This window comes from Truncatella angustata (genome assembly GCF_020726525.1).
Source record: "Truncatella angustata strain MPI-SDFR-AT-0073 chromosome Unknown BKA67scaffold_3, whole genome shotgun sequence".
NCBI lineage: Eukaryota > Fungi > Ascomycota > Sordariomycetes > Amphisphaeriales > Sporocadaceae > Truncatella > Truncatella angustata.
Window position 1 is genome coordinate 2,510,536 of NW_025763383.1, and position 19,654 is coordinate 2,530,189.

At 49.6% G+C, this 19,654-nt stretch overlaps 8 protein-coding genes across 8 annotated transcripts; 5 read left to right on the forward strand and 3 right to left on the reverse strand.

Annotated features, from left to right (window-relative positions):
• Positions 1-94: 94 nt before the first annotated feature.
• BKA67DRAFT_561480 (oxidoreductase ucpA) lies at positions 95-1,215 on the forward strand. The gene is made up of 2 exons (XM_046102532.1): positions 95-200; positions 267-1,215. The coding sequence occupies exon 2, from the start codon at positions 339-341 to the stop codon at positions 1,146-1,148; it is 810 nt and encodes a 269-aa protein (XP_045959949.1). The 5' UTR covers positions 95-200; positions 267-338; the 3' UTR covers positions 1,149-1,215.
• A 2,001-nt stretch (positions 1,216-3,216) lies between these two features.
• BKA67DRAFT_561486 (uncharacterized protein) lies at positions 3,217-4,113 on the forward strand. The gene is made up of 3 exons (XM_046102533.1): positions 3,217-3,442; positions 3,508-3,736; positions 3,801-4,113. Exons 1-3 carry the CDS (start codon positions 3,280-3,282, stop codon positions 3,949-3,951), a joined length of 543 nt encoding a protein of 180 aa, XP_045959950.1. The 5' UTR covers positions 3,217-3,279; the 3' UTR covers positions 3,952-4,113.
• Position 4,114: 1 nt separating this feature from the next.
• On the reverse strand, positions 4,115-5,740 carry BKA67DRAFT_645157 (D-alanine--D-alanine ligase). Its single transcript, XM_046105871.1, has 2 exons — positions 4,445-5,740; positions 4,115-4,385 (listed from the first exon to the last, which is right to left on the reverse strand). The coding sequence occupies exons 1-2, from the start codon at positions 5,468-5,470 to the stop codon at positions 4,215-4,217; spliced, it is 1,197 nt and encodes a 398-aa protein (XP_045959951.1). The 5' UTR covers positions 5,471-5,740; the 3' UTR covers positions 4,115-4,214.
• A 174-nt stretch (positions 5,741-5,914) lies between these two features.
• BKA67DRAFT_561491 (fungal-specific transcription factor domain-containing protein) lies at positions 5,915-9,032 on the forward strand. The gene is made up of 4 exons (XM_046102534.1): positions 5,915-6,144; positions 6,592-7,414; positions 7,557-7,992; positions 8,110-9,032. The coding sequence occupies exons 1-4, from the start codon at positions 5,978-5,980 to the stop codon at positions 8,919-8,921; spliced, it is 2,238 nt and encodes a 745-aa protein (XP_045959952.1). The 5' UTR covers positions 5,915-5,977; the 3' UTR covers positions 8,922-9,032.
• A 2,235-nt stretch (positions 9,033-11,267) lies between these two features.
• Positions 11,268-12,458, forward strand: BKA67DRAFT_515478 (dihydroceramide delta(4)-desaturase; the record flags this gene model as incomplete). Its single annotated transcript, XM_046097730.1, has 1 exon — positions 11,268-12,458. The coding sequence occupies one exon, from the start codon at positions 11,268-11,270 to the stop codon at positions 12,456-12,458; it is 1,191 nt and encodes a 396-aa protein (XP_045959953.1).
• Positions 12,459-12,933: 475 nt separating this feature from the next.
• On the reverse strand, positions 12,934-14,804 carry BKA67DRAFT_245954 (PapD-like protein). The gene is made up of 7 exons (XM_046095712.1): positions 14,469-14,804; positions 14,323-14,393; positions 14,218-14,240; positions 14,096-14,154; positions 13,925-14,040; positions 13,721-13,858; positions 12,934-13,662 (listed from the first exon to the last, which is right to left on the reverse strand). The coding sequence occupies exons 1-7, from the start codon at positions 14,506-14,508 to the stop codon at positions 13,261-13,263; spliced, it is 849 nt and encodes a 282-aa protein (XP_045959954.1). The 5' UTR covers positions 14,509-14,804; the 3' UTR covers positions 12,934-13,260.
• Positions 14,805-15,128: 324 nt separating this feature from the next.
• On the forward strand, positions 15,129-17,043 carry BKA67DRAFT_246062 (ubiquitin-related domain-containing protein). The gene is made up of 5 exons (XM_046095713.1): positions 15,129-15,272; positions 15,569-15,681; positions 15,758-15,944; positions 15,998-16,148; positions 16,212-17,043. The coding sequence occupies exons 2-5, from the start codon at positions 15,603-15,605 to the stop codon at positions 16,713-16,715; spliced, it is 921 nt and encodes a 306-aa protein (XP_045959955.1). The 5' UTR covers positions 15,129-15,272; positions 15,569-15,602; the 3' UTR covers positions 16,716-17,043.
• Positions 17,044-18,010: 967 nt separating this feature from the next.
• Positions 18,011-19,022, reverse strand: BKA67DRAFT_561509 (60s acidic ribosomal protein-domain-containing protein). Its single transcript, XM_046102535.1, has 3 exons — positions 18,471-19,022; positions 18,310-18,387; positions 18,011-18,215 (listed from the first exon to the last, which is right to left on the reverse strand). The coding sequence occupies exons 1-3, from the start codon at positions 18,537-18,539 to the stop codon at positions 18,030-18,032; spliced, it is 333 nt and encodes a 110-aa protein (XP_045959956.1). The 5' UTR covers positions 18,540-19,022; the 3' UTR covers positions 18,011-18,029.
• Between the last annotated feature and the right edge of the window lie 632 nt (positions 19,023-19,654).

Below are 19,654 nucleotides of genomic sequence, written 5' to 3' on the forward strand. Positions count from 1 at the left end.
ACAAATGGTACAGTACCGAGGGGAAATAGCGGGGCAAGTCGATCTATATTCCACCCGCGAGCACCTGCAGCATAGTCCGGTCGGAGCCCGTCCGCGAAGTTCATTGCCTTCGGCCACTTACCCACAGACCCTGGTCTCTTTTGGCCCCAAATATCAAGAAACAAACTCGGAACATTTTATTGTGTGCTTGTGTCGATGAGGTAAGATTACAATCTCTTGCTTTGTTCGTTACTTACTTCGATCTTTGCATTGCTCGGGTATATTAGGGACTGTGTCGAACCGCGCAGGCACATCTACACATTCGTGTAAATAAGGGAACATTTCAGCTTTCGTCAGACATGCACAACTTGCATGGAAAGGTGGCTCTTGTCGTTGGCCTTGGCCAGACTGGGGCTGGGGGATGGGGTATAGGCGCCGCTACTGCTGTTCTGCTCGCTCGGCAGGGAGCCATTATCTTCGGCGGCAACAGGACGCGCATTTCAACTACAAAAACTAAGGAAGCCATCGAGGAGGAAGGTGGGCAATGCGATGTAGTGGAAACCGATGCTACTTCCTCCTCGTCAGTGCAGAGTCTTATTGATGCTTGTATGGCCAAGCATGGACGAATAGACATCCTTGTTGCCAACGTTGGCCAGTCTCAGCCAGGATGTCCAGCCACCATGACGGAAGAGATCTGGGACTCTCAGATGGATATAAACCTCAAAAGTGTATATCTAGCATGCCATTATGTGCTTCCTGTCATGGAGAAACAATCGAATGGCGGTGCGATCGTCTGTATCTCAAGCATCGCGGGCATGCGCTACATCGGAAAGCCACAGATTGCGTATAATACAACGAAGGCCGCTATCATGCAGTTCGTCAAAGCGACAGCGGTCATATATGCGAAAAGAGGCGTGAGACTAAATACAGTAGTCCCCGGATTGATGGAAACACCATATACCAGAAGTCTTGCCGAGCGATTCCCCACAGAAGGAGGATATGAAGGTTTCAAGAAGATGAGAGAAGATCAGGTTCCGATGGGTCGCATGGGGGATGCGTGGGATGTTGCCAATGCTGTTTTGTTCCTGGTCTCAGATGAAGCGCGGTACATCACAGGGCAGAAGATAGTTGTAGACGGTGGGATTACAAGCTCGACGGGACGAACATAGATTTTCTTGAAGATACGCTGTTTCTCATAGAACGGGTCGTAGGATGAAAATGATATCTTCGTCCGATGTTAGTAGAGTTAAGACTGTAATGTGGCTGACGCTAGCATAACTGTTCATCTTATTGCCCTTTTGGTCATTGATATGAATGATTGCTCAGTCGACACAGTCTACCTTGTGACTGACCTCACATCCGTCCATAGCTGCCAAGATGGCATGATCGAAGGCAAGCACGGCACCTTCATCCTTCCTGGTCGTCAAGGTGTCAGCGAAAGGGATGAGCGCATCCATCATTGTCCGATCGCCCTCGCAGGCAGCCGTGGCTTTGTTTGATACTAGCTAATACAGCTTGGAGGGCATCGGCGATGCAATCGAAATCTGCCTTTCGACGCCGATTGAAATTACTGCAAATCGCCCACGCAAAAGCAGTGAAGAAAACACCGTAAAGCGCTCCAGAGGTACCACCCATACATTGCGAAAGGACTTCGCATAATGCCATGACACCTTAGAAGCGATTGGAAGTTTCAATATTTTCTTTCTTTACGGCTTCTACTATGCCATTCGAGCCGGCAAGTAGAGTGGTGCCACAGTCTCAACACCCATGATAAGATCCAAGCAGGTGATCTTGGGCTCGACCGCTACCAGAGACGCATATATGGAATTGATTACAAATTCAAATAGTGCAGGATCGCCTGGTTGTGTACTTAACTCTCCGTATAACCGTGGATAGACTAGCAGGCCAATCAAATGCATCCGTATGTAAATCTAGGAACTCAAGAATGTTCGAAGATAAGTGTTCAATATTTGGCAGATTCAAACTTTTATGCTGAAGCTTGGCCAATTGAGTGCGGACATAAAAGTTCCAGCATACATTTCTAGCAACTTGTGCTTCATATTTGTTGTCTAGCTGGGAATAGACTTCTCCCATAATCCCAGATATTTCCAGCGATGAGAGAACACTGAGGATGTTCTCCAACAGAAAAGCATCGCTTTGTGACGGACGAGCCTGACTGTTTAGATAATTCCTCCCCTAGTCGTTGATATCCAGGATCGTAGATAGCATGTCTGCCATCAAGGTATCGAGGGTTGGCTTAGGACTGGCGCGCTTGCTACCTGGCTCATTGTGTATATCAATGCCAAGCTCGATCTCATGCTAGACCTGTTTTCAATCTGTATAGCATTGGGCGAGGCGAAATTATCACGGCGGCATCGAGCATCGAGGAACCAACATAGTCCATACGGGCCGGTTCGTGGCCCGAACCACCTGTGGCAATGCATTAGTTTAAGAGTGGAATATAAACCACAGACGAGCCCTGATTCATCCACATATACATATCTCCCCTTAGTAGCGTGGCATGTTCCTCGCCTGCCACTGGTCTCCTATATATCAGTTAATGTAAACAACATGTTAGCGCATCTTGATTTTAGTATGGCGGTATTGCGGCTCACCTCTCTGCTTTTCGTGAATTATAACAGCCCTGGGTGCATACGAAGACGGCCACCTATAGAGCTCGCTAGAGCATCGTTTTGATGTGTGAAAAACGAACGAGAGTGTACTGTTGTCATGCCTTTCAATTTTAGAAGTGGCTTGTGGAAGTTCATCCAATAAAGAGGTGATTAATTCAGGTTTCAAAAAGCCTAGAAGTTTAAAGAGTTGGTCAATTTAAAAAAAAATAGAAAAAACGTCACGAAGCAATATTTGATGTAATATTTGTCTAGCCATACTATTGCACATTTGACCTAAGGTTAATGATTTTGTCGTTCCCAGCGGCAACCATTCCCTAAAAGTGGCACAAGGTTTCGCTAATTCGACCACGCCAGAACCTCACGATACAACCGTTGTTCCCACTTTCAGCAAACTGGCGCGCAGCTCCCCATCAGCCGTCTACATGGTATATTGGCACTTGGCCTGAATACCGACCATAGTTATCAAGAACCGGATTGCGAAATTTATTACCCCAACATGTGTGGAGAACCCCGGCAGCCCGGCTTGACCTTTTATGTATCTCCAAGTCCAGATGTGGCAAAGTGCGCTTTTTCTTAGTCCTAAGCATCGGATTCTTCCCGTTGAAATGATTGAGCGGCATGGCGCCGTGGCTTGGCATGCGGTCAACCCCGTAACACAAGATAGGTAATGAACTCATGGCCTCAAAACAGGGACCTCGGCGATCGGGGAAGATTCCAAGCCAGCACGAGAAGCACCAACCGACATACCAAAAGTTCTTTGATTGAAAAGTCTGCCTCTACTAATTGGTACAATACAACGCAGTACTTCAAGATGACGATCGTCCACGTAGGTAAGCCTGCTTCGAACCCCTACTACTATCATTTCGGCCCCGTCATGTCCTCACACTTGGAACAGTGCTCTTCAAATTTCTACCGACAGTTACTCAAGAACATAAAGATACATTCGTACGAGAGCTGAAGAAGCTAAAGACTCTCTCCTGCGTCAAGGATGGTCGACTTATCGTAGGCGGGCCGTCCGTCACAGATCCTATAGAGAGAAGCAAGGGTTTTGAGTACTGTCTTGTCAGTTATCATCAGAACAGAGCAGCTCTCGATGCTTATCAAGCCAGTAAAGAGCACCACTGGTGAGAGCACACCTATAAGACAATTGAATCGTACAAATGTTAATTCGTTTGGTTTTGTTTCTAGGGTAACATCGACATATATGTTTCCTTTCAAGGAGGACCTTTGCCGATTCGATTTTGACGTTGCGCCTGAAGACGAATATATATGCGACTTCGGCTCTTTGATTTCGAAAACGACTGGTATCGTCAATAGCGCATCCGATGGTGTTAGTTAGTCTACGCAGTCGAGCTGGCCGTGGCGATTTGTTGCTGCAGAAGGCGTTGGCTTGACTGAAACGCCTACTTTGGTTGTGGTCTTCGCTCAACGTTTGAATCATGATACAAATAATATACATATAGTAATCCCGCTTGAATGCGAATATACAATAATGATAGAATGATACATGCTTCAAGGTTTTCAAACGACCTGATCCATACAAATGGCTCTATTATCGTGTTGATAACTTCGGTTATAATGGAGGACCCAAAGTTTACCGCACTATGGGAAGATATCATTGGGAAGTTCTATTCGCCTGAGCTCATATAATGTCCTGGCGGAGTCGAGGATGTGGCGTAAAAGCATTGCGTAGTCCCAGCCCAACCCATTGGCGGCGATAGCTGTGAGACTGGCTTGATCCTCTCGCCCCGGTCTTCCTGGACCCGTCATATTCTAGACCACGTCAGTTATCAATACAAAGTTGGAGACAAAGGTAGAACAACTATGCTTACCGGCTTCATATTCACGTCGAACAAGGCAAATTCGGAGGCATCCTTAAACCTGCGAATATCGATGCGAATAGGGGCTGTGCATCTAAGTAATCGTGCAACCTGTACGCACTGCTCTGCAACAGTTTCGAAGGTCGAGTCTTGTGCTGCTTCCTCGTCTGTCACAGTTCTTGAATTGGCGGTGACAGCGACATTGCCATTGTATGGCGCTATACCGTTGACGTGGTTGTATCTTACAACGACAGGCATGGCCCAATAGTCGGGACGCTCTCTAGAAGGTGGCATGACTGTAACGGTGCCTTCCTGGCCTGACAAATACTCCTCAAGTATGATCGATAGTGACTCTTCAAGCAAATCTCCGGCGTGTCTTTCGAGGGCTTCTGGCGTCTGACAGACGGCGACGCCATGACTACCACGGCCACGCACTGGCTTGCCTACAATTGGGAACGATAGAGGTCCTTTCGGGGCAACCGCTTCGCGAAGTGCAGACAAATTTCCAACTAGGGCTGCTTTGGGTAGTTTGAGATTTTTCGACGCTCGTAAGATTTCGTTTACCAGGTTCTTGTCGTCATAGACCTGTACAAACCGTGGCGGCTGGCCAACTACTCGAATATCCTTCTCAGATCTGTTCAACCGGATAGATGTTTGCAGCGGGTGATCAGCGAACAAGATAGTGTTGGCCCAGAAATGCGTTACGCCCTTATCGACAGCTTCAAGTATTCCATCTTCGGTATCCGGGAAACACCATCCCTCGTGTGATCCAGGGTCCGGTTTGGCCGCGGGAGTGACCACGTTTGTTCCAGCATTTCTCAGTGTCCAGGCAATATCTGCGCCGGAATCTTGGTAGCCGCCTGGCTTCTTGGGCTTTCGCACGCCATTCACGACTGGCGGCTCCAAAGCTTGGTATAAAACTGCGACGCGAGAATTTTGATTCGTGTGAGCTTGTGAGTAAAGATGGCGTGCTAGAGGTACGGCCGGACGAGTAGATACCACCCGGCAGCGAGTAGAAGTAAGATTTAGAGAGAGCATCACGAAGGTTTGGCATTTGTTACGTGTGTAACATACAAGGAAATCGACGTTCGGTTGAGTGCAAGGTACCCGTACAACTACCACTGCTAGGCAACACGGAACTAATGACGAACTTGTGTCTAGTCTAACCCCACTAACCTTAGTGGATTAACATGAACTCACGAGAAGTTGGAACTAGTAAACAGATCCCGTCCTCTGCTGGGAGTTCGCCGTCTGAGCCGTATGTCATAAGGTATTGAAGGATTTTGTGACCGTTCTCCTACTACAAATGGCGCAGAACAGACGAAGAACCGAATCACGAAACACTTTCTCATTTTCGGCGAATAATAAGGCACTAACCTAGATTAGCGCGTTTCTAGAATCGCCAAGACTTTTTAGTCGTAGACGTTCGGGGTTACCCCGAGTTTGGCATCACGTCGGCGAAATCCCTTGCCATTTAACAACCTAAGGCATCGGACAGACTCAACTATATTCGCCTTCACCATCGCATTATCGCCGATAGTTTCGATGGAACTCGACGCCGATCAGCTAACGGAGGCAGGTAGACCACGTCGACGTATTCCTGCATGTCGAAGGTGTCGAGTGAGGAAAGTCAAGTGCGACAACAAGCTTCCAGTCTGCTCTACATGTGAAAAAGCCGGAGTAGAATGTGACCAGGCTAGTTCCGACAAACTGTGAGTATTATTATCCTTTCGAATTTGTTTGTATAACCAGCTTAGGATTGGTTCATTGGCCTCTGAAGACCAAGATGTGTCTTAAACCCCAAAGCCAGAGCCCTAGCTTTTGATTGGATGCCTTCTATCAGGCCGTGCCATTTCATCTTCAATGGCTCAACGTACGTTTGTCGTTTTAACGATGAATGACAGATATGACCATTGGCGCATCGCTCAGAGCCTAGTTTCTCTGTCATGGGTATACCAAGTGGTGTTCATCTTATCATCTAGTATAACACGAAGCTTGAGTCTCGTGATCCCTTTTCATCTTAGTATACTAAAAGACAAATTTCAATTGCGCGAGAGAGGGTACGGTCTACTTGTTAGTGATTTTTAAGCAGCTGGTAGCTTATTATACGTCGTCTAACATCGTAACCATACAACCGAGCTCCATTGACACGGCTATAGGCTTGTTAGGCAGCTAGAGACCCGTGTCAAGGACCTTGAGGCTCTTATAAGCATACATGCCCCGCAGCTATCACTTGATGGGCGTGTCCCTGGGCCTCTGGATACGGCTTCGCGCACTGAGCCCCAACCGTCAGCCAACAGGCAGCTCGACACTCAGGAGGTTGGGGCTTCTACCACCCATACAGACCGACACTCACCCAGACCCAGAGCAGTAACTAGCACTTTTAATACACCAAGCCCATCTGTTCAGAGCAGCCAAATCGGTCCTGAGCAGCCTCTTGCACATGAGGTTGGCTTGTTATCATTGGGCAATGCAGCTAGCGAGCCAAAGTATCTGGGACCATCATCAGGCTTCACCCTAGCTCGATTGACGTACGCAGCCATTTCACAAAGTCAAGGCTTACCCAGCACAGCTCATCAATCCCAAAGCTATGGTGGAACGAATTTACTATGTCAGCAATCTGAATGCGTACCACTGCCATCATTGGCTGAGATGCGCCGCTTTGTTGGGGCCTATCTTGAAGTATTACACCCTCTTTACCCCTTCCTCCAAGACGGCAAGATCGAACAAATGCTAGAGGCAAGGCTTCAGGTGTCTGGGAATCCAACAGAGAGAGCCTCGCTTGATGATGCAATGCTGTTTCTAGTCGCCGCCCTTGGCGCACGCCTACTTGAACAAGGTCGCAATGTCAACTTGAAAAGTGCGAATTACTTTGCCTCCGCCATGGCTCATGTTGTTACAATCCAGTTACAAGATTCCATTCAAGGAGTACAAATCATGCTACTTCTGGTTCTAGCTAGTTTCACCTTCCCAGGTGGCCTTGTAAGTAAAACCGGCCTTTGCATACCATGGCGTACAAGAGAGACTTTCTTCAATCATATCACAACCGCAATATTGGGACATGAATATGCGTTAGAAATGCGCATCCATAAGTACAGAACTGATGAGCTAATTTATTCCCTAGAATGCTTGGTTTCTTTCGTCCACAATCATTGCTAGCTGCGTAGATTTAGGATTGCAGCGCAGAAAGGTTCCTCTTCGCCACGACTACCAAACTGACCCGGGTGCGGAAATTAACGAAAACATAAGGTGTGCCACTTTCTGGTCCGCCTATTCAATTGACCGTACGCTATGTACAATTCTTGGTCGACCACTAAATCTGCGAGACGAAGCTATCGATATAGATTTTCCGGGAGAGATTTCGACTGAATCAACTAGTGAAAATGCTGTTTCATCCCATCCTAACCATAGCGCACGTATTCAATCGACGATGCAATCATTCGATGGATGTAATGATGGGCCAGTGAAGAGGCGGCGCATCGATAGTCCAACTCATCTAAACTATGCTGCTTCAACATTCTTCTTCCGGTTTGATAGAATCACAGCAGAGATCAAGCTCAGTAAGCGATCCCACCTAGAGTGTCTTTTCGCGCCTCTTAGCCTTTCCACGTTCCGTTTATTCCCTAAGATTTCATAGAATCCCTGGATAGGCATTTCACTAAGACCGAACACCGCAGTGCTATATAGGGTTGCGCAGGCTCCTTGGAGGTTTCCATGGCCGACAGATCACCTGCGGTGGCAAACTGAGGCACTGAAGGCTTGTGATGAACTGCTTGAGTCCGCGCGCGAGACATTGTCATCCCACCTATTGATGCCGAGCTACTTCCGGCGACTTCTCCCAAATTTGGAGATCAAGTATCATCAGTGTATATTACTACTATGTCGCCCGACACCTGCTATACCTCAACCATCACCAGAAGCTTGCAGGCGATGCTATCAGTCAGCATCGGAAATACTCAGGCTTCATGCCGAGCAATCGAAATTTGGGGAACTATTCAACAGCTGGCTTACAGCACACCTCGTATTTGTTAGTGGGATCACCTTTATACATTGTGTCATGAAACTCCCTGACCTGGGCAGAGAGGTTGTCGAGGGTGCTTCCTCAGCGACGGGTCAGCAAAGCTTTGATGAAAGTGTCACAGACTGCTCGGAAGTTTTGTCATGCCTTGGGAAGACGTGGTCAGTCGCCAGCGATGCAAAGGAGAGATTTGAAAAACTCGCGGCCCTGACTAAAAGCACGCTTATTACCGCGCTCGGGAACAGCAATACTAAAATTGGAGACGCTCTGGCTGCTGTTGGATCAATTATCAACAAGCGTGGAGGAGTCACACAAGAGCCCGCTGATCCACTCATGGCCAGTGGAGGTAATGCGGATCTCGATACATTCCTCGGAAGCGAGTTCATATGGGAAGAGCTAGGAGATATGTCAACTTGGTTCGATTTGACCTGGGTGGGCGATAATCAGAACTCTTCAAACGACGCGAGGTGACATATTGAGAGTATCCCGGACACTAAAGTGTATTAATGCTTTACCATACTGTCTCTCAGCGCAATATTGGGCCTTTAGACCTGCGCATTGCAATTTCACATCTTCCAGAATCTGTCTTGTATTTTCGTATTACTCCATCCAGCACTTCCGAATAATACCCGTCAAGGGAGTTCCTTCCAGAGACGGAGTCTCCTCGCAGTGGTATCTCATCTCAATTATCTTGAACTGTTCCCCCTGCAGATCTGCATACGGCTTTTCCCAAGCAGTAATATCGTACATCACACCATCAAATATGAAGCATCCTCTTCTAATCAATGGGATATCAAGCCGTATGCGTTAATTCGTAGTCATTGTGCCACTTGTACTCATATTCTCAGATCTTGCACAATCTCGATGTCTCCGAACATGATTATTTATGTAATATCTTGAGTACTTGCTGTACGCACTAGAATTAGTAATTTCAAAGCAAACCGGTATTCAATGATTATGATATGAACGTATCTCAGGTCCAGTATCATCGGCGAAGTCGCAACCTTCTACCGAGGGGCCCCCAAAATGGCCAGGTTTAACTCGAAGGCCTGGGGAAAGCATCAAATTGTTTGGATTCAAGTCACACAAGATTACCGCGCGTGGATGCATGAAAGTCGCGTCTTCGACAACTTCCAAGGTCACTTGAAGACGTGCGGCCAGGGAGGGTGAAACATCGTCATATTTCTCGATTATCCGCCAACGCTGCCCAGCGGCGCCAGTTCGAGCCTCAGAGAATAGATACCTAGGCTTAGCTTTTCGGGGCCAATATATTTTAGAACCTTGTCGTGATCTCTAAGTCACTTGCACATGGCGTGCTCGTGGTGTGAATTGAGTGTATAAGTGACTGAATCGACTAATAGCATATTATGAATTAAACCTGAAGTCTCAGGCGATGCGATCTTCACAAGACTGTCGACGCCATGTCGTGCCTTCCCGCATCCAATCCTTACCGTGATGCCATATCTGATAGCCTTTGAGGACAGTGATGTTGTCGGTGGTGGAAATATAGCAACGGTTGCCATGATTCAATACTTTCACATGGCTGATGTCGAAATACTCTCTCTAATTGCGATATCAGAAACTTATTGAGCGCTTGGTTGAGAACTACACCGGGGAGGAACATCGATACGACAAGCAAAGAATTTCGTATACGTGCTTAGGCTGTGTCAAAAAGAATAGTAATAAGTGTAGATGTAGGTTGGTTTGAAACGGCCGTCAAGTATCCACGTCTAACGCTTATCAAATTGTTGGCCGCCAGAACCTGACCCCAGCCAGCTTGGGGTTTTACCACCATTCAATATTCCATGTTGCTAGTGCGTTAAATTTTCTAGACATGTGGTTGTAATGTACGTAGTATTGGGCATAAATTTCATTCATGTCTACCCTGGCAATAGTGCCACAGGTCTAGAGTTGCCAAACTGATGTCCTTTAAGACTCAGAGTGACACGAGGGAGAATAAACACAACATTACAAGCCATCTGGAACCAAGCAAGGGATTGTTGATATTATTATAGTGAACAGACCGATGAAATTGAGAACGCCGAACAAAGCCAAAGATAGAGAAAAGTGTAATCAGCCCCCATCGACGGCATTTTCTTATAGTTTGAGTGACATCAGTGTTGCTTAAGTACCCTTGACAAGTTAACTCCGCTGCCAGCGTATGAGAACACGAAACTGCGGGATTACAGCAAATGAGGGCGACCGGAAATCATTCATTGCAATCAAAACCTGAGATGGAACGCATAACTAGTTGTATAGTTATGATGCTTCTTTGATACGTAGATGGAAGTTAGTCGCAAAGATGCCTCACAACCAAAAAAGGAGCCGTGAAAGAAAGAAAGAAGGGAAGAAAAAAAAAAAGTATGGCTTCGTATATGGTGTGCGGTTGGAAACTAACGTTAGTCCAAGTTAATTTACATACTGTAGGTGGGGGCCGAGAATCAGGTCCTGTAATACCACGGCGAGGGCCATGACCGCGACCATGACCACGACCCTGGATCTCTCTGATCTTTGTTGATGGAGCCCCCCTTGGGCCCCTGAACGCCAGCAGGGATACGGCCCCCGCAGCGGTCTCGGTTGATTGGCTTGGAAATTCCAATTGATAGATGGCCTGGATGGCTCGTTTGACAGCCCACATCGAACCAACTAACCTAACTCACTCTCCACACTGCAATCGCCACCGATCAACCTATTCTCCTCACCGCAGGTGAAAGATTTCGGATTGAGGTGCAGGAAACCTCCTTTCACTCCTTACCTATATGAGTGTTTCCTCCTTTCTCTCGTCATTGACCAGTTTCGGTCATTCAGATACCTAAGATGGCCCCTTCAAAGACATCCTCCTCGACCGTCACTGCTGCTTCCACTGGCAAAGAACAGCCCGCAGTTCTCAAGCACAACGCTCGGGGCGTGGACAGCAAGACCGACAATGGCGAGCAGACTCTACGAGATCCCACAGAGGAGAAGAAGTATCGCGACTTCTTCTGGACGTACACAGAGGAGCCGCACAGGACGAGGCGTCTGGCGATCATCAAGGCACACCCCGAAGTCACGAAACTCTGCGGCCCGGAACCCTTGACGAAATACGTCGTCACGGCCGTGGTGGCTCTCCAGATCTTCTGTGCATATCTTCTGCGCAACAAGCCCTTCTTCTCTCTGCCCTTCTGGGCCCTCGCCTACGTCGTCGGCGCGACCGCAAACCAGAACCTCTTCCTAGCCATCCACGAGATCTCGCACAACCTGGCCTTCCGCTCGCCCACCGCGAACCGCCTGTTCGCCATCGCCGCCAACCTGCCCATCGGCATCCCCTACAGCGCATCCTTCCGACCGTACCACCTGACGCACCACAAGTCCTTGGGGGTCGACGGGCTGGACACGGATCTGCCCACTGCGCTCGAGGCCGTGTTCCTCGACTCGATCCTGGGCAAGGCCTTTTTCTGCACGTTCCAGATCCTCTTCTACGCCGTGCGGCCCATGTGCGTGTACGCGGTGCCGTTCACGTGGGTGTCGGCGACCAACGTGCTGGTGCAGGCCGCGTTCGACTACGCCGTCCTGCAAACGCTGGGGGCGCAGTCGCTGCTGTACCTGCTGCTGTCGTCGTTCCTGGCGGGGTCGCTGCACCCGCTGGCGGGCCACTTCATCGCGGAGCACTACGTGTACACGACGGTGGCGCCGGCAGCGTCGGACCCGGGCAACAAGATCCCGATCCCGGAGACGTACAGCTACTACGGCATCGGCAACCTGTTCACGTACAACGTGGGGCTGCACAACGAGCACCACGACTTCCCCGCGGTACCCTGGACGCGGCTCCCCAAGCTGTACGAGATCGCCCGCGAGTTCTACGAGGACCTGCCCCAGCACCGCAGCTGGAGCTACGTGCTGTGGCAGTTCATCTTTGACGAGAACGTCGGCATCCGGTGCCGCGTCAAGAGGAAGGAGGGCGGCCGCCTGGTCGGCGTCAACGGGACCAAGAAGACCGAGGATTGGAAGGAGACTGAGATTGAGGCTTAAGATATTTCTCGGAGAGGAGGGATTAATGGTGTTTGACGACTAATCTGATGTACTTTTTTTTTTTCCTTCTCCTCATTGTCCATAAACGGTCTGCGGGCCACAGCTTACGAGAGAGCTCGCCTCTGCCTCAACGATAGATCATAGAGAACATGTATACATGTAATGAGATGTACATACTTACGTACATACACCGAAAAATCGCGCACAAATGTACAGAATGGCCCAACGAGGAAATCAAAGCATCCCACGAGACCCAGTAAGCCTGTAGCTGGAACCTCAGGCAGGGTGCAATGACCTGTAGCTCGGATGGCCCTTAGACTGGCAGCAGAATTATTATAGAAGAGACGAGGTGCGGAGAGACGAATCACGTCGCATGTTGGTCGAGTTCAAGAACGCCTCAATGGATTCCCGACTCGGACTCATACTCTCAGGAGCTCGTAGTGCAGCTACGTGAAAATCACAGGTTTATCATAGGCTGAAAAGGCAACCTCCGTAAAGCATGATCTTAAAATCAATTCCATGAAAGCTAGACAAATGAAACGGTACAGACTAGAGTACAAGTAAGTGTAGTCTCCTGATTCGTAACCAGCAGTAAATCAAGACGATGCTTGGCTGCTGTCATTATCTACGCCAATACCCATTTAAACCTTTAGCAGTATTTCGCTTCCCGGTAATCACCCACACAAGCGATATGATTATTGCCTTTCAGGTCTCCAGTACATCAAGCAATGAGTTTGTCCTTGACTTGCGTCAAAAGTTGATGTAGAGCCCAAAGAAACCTTGACAGACGTACATCTGTCCACTAGAAGAAAAGGTAAGCCAGCAAGAAGCTCACAAGACAGAGGATGGCCGTGATCTTCACAGGCACGCCCTCAGTCCCTTGCCGCGCCTGTTGGGCCAGTTGGCCGGCGGGCTGTGATGTGGTAGAGGCCGAGTCTCCGGCCACGGGCTTTCGCTGTCTCAAACCAGCAGCTGAGTCGTTGGTCAACTGTGTAATGGTCTGCTGGGCCTGTGCGAGTTGCGCCTTCAGCTCCTCGTACGTCTCGGAAGCTTTGGTGGACACAGTGGCAGCTACGCTACCCAGAGCGGAGGTCGAAGCTGGCTCCTCCTCCTCCTGCTTGAACGACTCGGGCTTCGGAGAGGAGTGCGCGTAGTCGTTCGGTGATTGGTATGCTGGTGGCGCATGATCGGGGGTATCTTCGTGCTGGAACAAGAGTTTGTCAGAGGCAGGACAGTCTGACTGCAAGAAGGGTGTCACTCACGCCATTAGCCAAAGAGGCTCTTTGGGGGGTGGCCAGTTGGGGTTCAGCGGTTGTAGCGCGAGATGCTCCGCCACCAGGAGGCAGGAAGACGACACGGATCTTCTTCTCTTGAACCTGAGACTTGTCGACACCATCCCACTATTGTAATGTGAGCTGCAGGTACGGAGTCTCGGGGTGGTTGCACGGCATGTCTGGATGTCTTACGATGGCTGCCAGATTACTAAATTCCTTGTCGGCAGCAATGGCAACTGCCTGGACCAAAAACTTGTCTCTGCATTTTGTGTCGGGCGGAGGCTCCTGCTTCATGGCCTGGAGGATAACTGTGATAGGTCAGTCATGGTAGTAGGCACCGCGGCCACGTGTTATGGTACACACCTTGCACCTCCACCTCCTTGCCGGGTTCGATTCGACCCGAGTTTGGTCGGACACAGTATCTGTGACTGGGTGAGTATCACTGGGCAGGCAAAACATCATGGCCAGAGGCTCATATAACATACTGCTTGGGCGCGGTGGTTTTGACCTGGTTTCTGTTAGCTGTAATGTCCCACGTGGCCGCCTGCTCAGATGCCCGACCATGTCGCAAAGGGGAGTCCGGGTCATACCTTGAAAGCGACAGGGGCGGAGTTGGGATTCCTGATTCTCAGCACCTCCGAAACCTCGGTAGTAAAGGGTCCTGTGGGATATTGTAAGCCTTATATGCGCTCTTTTCTGTGTCGTGGATCATGGGATGCCACAGGCAATGACGTACGGTGAAAGCCGAGCTCCTGGGGATCAATTTCGACCGACATGTTGGCAACTGAAGCGCGGGAGTACTTGTTGTGAAGCGGAACGGCGAGGTATTTTCCTGGTGATTCGTTGTCGTGTTTCTAGTACGAACTTGACATGACACAGTCGCAGGGAATCTGGGAGAGTAATGCCGTCTCTGGGGGTGTCGGTCGTAGGAATCCGGTATGGTTGGTGTTGGGGGTGGGTTTTGTCAGATGTACTCGGTAGTGCTGGCTGGTGTGGGCGGAGGCAAAACCGAGGGCGTGATTTGCGAGTGTGATTATTGTTCTTGTTCTTTCTTGTATAGTGATGCGAAAAAGGAGCAGGCTTAGGGGCAGGTTCAGCTGTGATGGAATTTGGCTGAAAGACTTCTATGTATGCCTGCTGGTGCACTCTCAGCGATGGGCCGGGAATCGTAACTTGATTTCTGATACTCCAGGTCCTAGTCTACGAGGAGCAAGTTGACTTAGGAGCTGACGTGGGTGAATTGGGATTTGTGCCAGCGCAGAGTTAGTTGGCTACGCCATAGCACACGTAACTTAGGCCAGGTAACAAGTAATTTGCTTGCATCACCCCCCTGCCGGGGGTCCGTCAGTGCACCCAGAAGACCGATTCCATGGCTGGCTTTGCTTGCCAGCGCTGCCAGCCTGCTGGAGGTCGAGGTGTCTCCCAGTCTCCCCCATCTGCCACAGCCCCAGCGGCAAGATTGAGATCATTTTCTTCCGTCCGGTTTCCAAGCTTTCCAAGCTACAGTAGAGTCATTTACGGCCTACATAACTAACCTAAGGTTGGTCTAGTCCAAGCCTGATGGTGCTTAAAGGTGTGCATAAAGGGCCGGTGCACAGACCATCCGATGGTAGAGCCACAATGGCCAGGACCCTTCTTCGAGGCAACTGCAGCAATGACGCCAGCTAGTAATGATACATAACGAAGAGGCAACGTACTGTAATGTAGCACAACGAATCATTTATTTCACTTTCACCACTTGCTCCTTTCGGCCTGCTTCACTCTTTTCTATCAATCTTCGAGGCATTCACTTTAGTTTCTATTTCTCTGACCTGCATCTGATACTGAAACGTCCAGCCACCAGGACAACTCACATTTCACCCCCACCAAGATGGCTTCAGATCTCGAAACACTCTTGGAGATGGGCTTCGACAAGTCACGTGCCGAGCTGGCCGTCAAGAAGGGTAACCGTAAGTCTTGATGTATTTTATTTATGTTAGTTTTCGTCTGCTTGAATTATCTTGAGTCGCTAAACCCTTTTTTTAGTCGAAGCTGCCATGAACTGGCTGGAGAAGACTCAAGATACCCCACTCGATGAGCTTCTCGAAGAGGACAACGCAGGACCAAGCACCGCCGAACTAGGAGCTGATCAGGTTGCAAACTCCATCGTCTGCAATGATTGCGGCAAGAAGTTCAGAAGTCAGGCTGTTGCCGGACTCCACGCAGAGAAGACGTAGGTTGGCATGCCTCGCCAGCACAATGACATCCACTTACAAGAAGACACAGTGGTCACGATGACTTCGCAGAATCAACAGAAGCGATTGCCCCGTTGACGGAAGAAGAGAAGGCCAACCGCCTCACCGAGATGCGTTCCAAGCTTGCAGAAAAGAGAGCTGCCCAGGCTATCAAGGACAAGGAGGACGCCAAGGCTAATGAGGTACTCTCCGACCTTCATGTGTCGTGCCGTATTCGTTGTCATTCATGCTAACATTCAAAATAGAAAATCCGCCAAAAGGCTACCAAAGAGACACAAGACGTCAAGGAGGAACTTCAGAAAAAAGAACAGATCAAAGAAGCAGAAAAAAAGCGTCAGGAAAAGATTGCCGATGCAGAGGCTAAGAAGCGCATCAAGGCCAAGATCGAGGCTGACAAGGAGGAGAGACGCCGGAAAGCAGAGGAGGCCAAGGCCATTCGCGAGGGCAGAACGGTGCCTTCTGCTTCAAGTGCACCTGCACCTGCTGCTGCGCCAGTCGCTGCTAAATCTGCTGTCAACCACAACGAAACTCGTTTGAGACTGCAAACCCCAGCAGGCAGCATTGCTCTGAAGCTGCCTGCAGAGACCACGCTCTACGAGTTACGGCACCGACTGGAAAGCGAGCATCAAGTCAAAGTTGGAGAATTCCAGATGAACTTCCCACGAAAGACGTTTGGGGAAGTGGATTTTGGCATGACGCTGAAGGAAGCAGGCTTAGTTCCCAGTGGTGTGCTGATAGTAAAGAACTAGGAGTCGCAGACAGACAGATCAAGCCGGAAGCCAAAAGCGGCAGAGGATCATCCAGAAAAAGGTGGCGACTTGCCATCCTAGCATCTTGAAGAGTGGTGCCCTGTGGAGGGTCCTGGAGGTAACCCGGTTTGGAACGGATCGCTTCCTCCTCCGGCTTTAGGGATATCATCTACTCAGGGCAGAGGCACTATTATTACCAGTCCATCGCCGCAAGCTTCACCATCACAGGATGCAAAACACTTTGGTTCCACGAACATTTGGCCACGGGCTGCTATCATCAATAGAGTGTTGTTAGTCATTGCGGCGCTGTGCAACCGTAATATGAGAAGCAAATTTATTGCTGCAGCATTGATTAGGATACCTGGTTGATGACAGTAACCATCTCTAGTAGCTCCTTAGTTGGAGTATGCGCTAGGTAATGGCTGGGCACTTCCATGAGAGATACTAGAACGCTTTTTCACGTGGACCATAGTAAATATCAAACAGCCTGAATGCAGCGCGCAATTCTTTTACACAGAATGTTCCGTTCATTTTCCAGGTCGCATAGGTCTGGAAGTAGCATGATATTGGCACCCACCTGATCCCAGACATAGTATGGTTAAGATCCTCTAGGAATCAGTTCTGATGTCCGTTGATTATCGTTATCCAATAATTGAATGCGGCCTGGAACAATCGAAAGGGGCATCGGGTGTTTTATGACGTTAGTGATAAGAACAGTATCCAGAATGTGGGCTGCCTGCTTGCGACAGTTTGTCTCATCTCATTTAGTAATAGCAGCACGGCTGCATGCCACCTTTCGACGTGGACCAGGACATGCCGACAGTCTGTAGACATAGGACCCCATTTTCGAAAGGGAGATGTTGCACATGTGTTCAGGCCTAAGAAGTCGGCTCGAGTGGGATGGACCAAACCATGATTCTCAGGTATCAGTGGGCAGGGGAACCGAAACGCTAATAACCGCCCCCAGTCCACCAAAAGAGCGATATCAACGAGCACAAGGACCAATTAAGCACGGCACAGCCGAGAAACACGCAAGAGCAAAGATGGGTTTTGTCATCTCGAGAGCGCATCATATTACTCTATATGGTGAGCGATCTCATGTAGGTCCCAAGGCATCCGAATCGTTTTGCATAGCCTTTCACGCCACACCGGTGAATACGGTGTTTAAGTAAACCCCAAAGCCCATGCAGTGCGAGTACAAAGGGAAAAGTGGCGACGGAGAGGTTCGTCGAAAGAGTTGTTTTTCGTATGAGGCGGTTGTAGTCTTCGTGGAGATCGTAAAGCGGAAAATTTGGCGGAAGGTTGGTGAACCGCTTAGTCGAACAGACCGAAACCCATATCCTCGTCGGACTCCTCCTTGTCCTCCTCCTTCTCCTCCTCGGCGGCCTCCTCGGCGGCACCGCCGGCAGCGGCGCCACCGGCAGCAGGGCCACCAGCAGCGGCAGCACCACCGGAGCCAACGTTGGACAGAAGGTCCTTCACGTCCTTGCCCTCGAGAGCCTGCGCGGTGAGTTTTGAGTTAGTCCAATGTGGCCTCGCCCATACGTAGGGGGTTTGTTTCAGTTCAGAATGGCTCTTTTGCGAAAAGTCGTACCTTGGCGAAGAGAGAGGTCCAGATGGGCTCGACATCGGCAATCTTGGCAGCCTTGATCAAGGTCTGGAGCTTGTCGGACTGTTCAGGTAAATCATCCGTCAGTAAATCCCCGGTGCCACTAAATTTGTCTGCGTCGCGGGGCCGGCAGAGTAGAAACATACGGTGATCTCGACACCGTCATCGGCGAGGATGAGAGCGGCGTAAGAGGCAGCGAGCTCAGAGTTCGACATTGTGAATTGATGGTTTGCGGTGAAGCAGAAATTGGGTTGAGTGGTTCTGCGTTGGCTGTGGTCGACTTGGATCTCGAAATGACTTGACTGGATGTGTCGCAATGCGATTTTGCTGGAGTCGATGCTGGAGCCCACCAAGCTGGAAATTTCGAGGGTTTGAGGGCCCTAAGCGATTCCAGCGGAAATTCATTTGACCGGGGTAGAAGCCAGAGGCAGGCACATTGGCTGCCCAGGGCTGTGATTGGCCATGTCTGTGAGCTATCCTCCAACCAATGATAGAAGACCAGTCGTCGGTTGGAGCCCCACTTGCATCCAATCGCAAGCTCGCGCTAGGATCCCCCCTTGTCTGCGTGCCTGCCTGGCCTGCCCCGCGCTGCTTCTTCCTTATCGATTGCAGGTGCATCATCATTCCAGTGGAAGTCAATATGTGTTAGGGGGAGGGGAGGGGCCACGCCGTAGCTACATATGTACATACTTCTTATTATTACAAATGCCCCATACAATCTGTACCTACCGTACAGTGCATGCGCTGTGCTTTCGTCATTGCCCCCCACCTCTGGCCGACTTGTCCGCGTTCGCAGCAGCAGAAACAGAAGCAGAAGCAGAAGCTAGACTGGAAGAAAAGCCTTGGGAAGACAAGACACCGGGCTCTCAGACTTGCTGGTGACCGAACTTGCATTCTATAGAACAACTAATCCTGACGAGATTCCCTTGTCGGACTTAACAATTATATTCAGCTGGCAGAACCACAAGTCACACATAACAATACCACCTCTCTCTCTCACTCGTCTCATCCTGCTAAACTCAACAAAGATATATTCAGCCACGGTATTTGTTTCAATGAAACCCTGACGGCGTACTGCTTCATATCAATCATACGATAGCTCCCTTCCCAACCGAACATCGCGACCAAAACTTCATTGGACGTCCAGCCCACCTCCCAAACCCTCCAACGGTTGCTGCACATCCGCTCGAACGTTTCTTATTGGACCAGTCAAGCTCTTGGAGTCACTTGAAGGCTAGCTTGCATTCTTCCTCTACAACTGTTTTCCCCCAGACAAAAGCACTTGCGCGCGTGAGGGGTCCCCAAACCTTCTTTTCCTCGGAAGATCTTC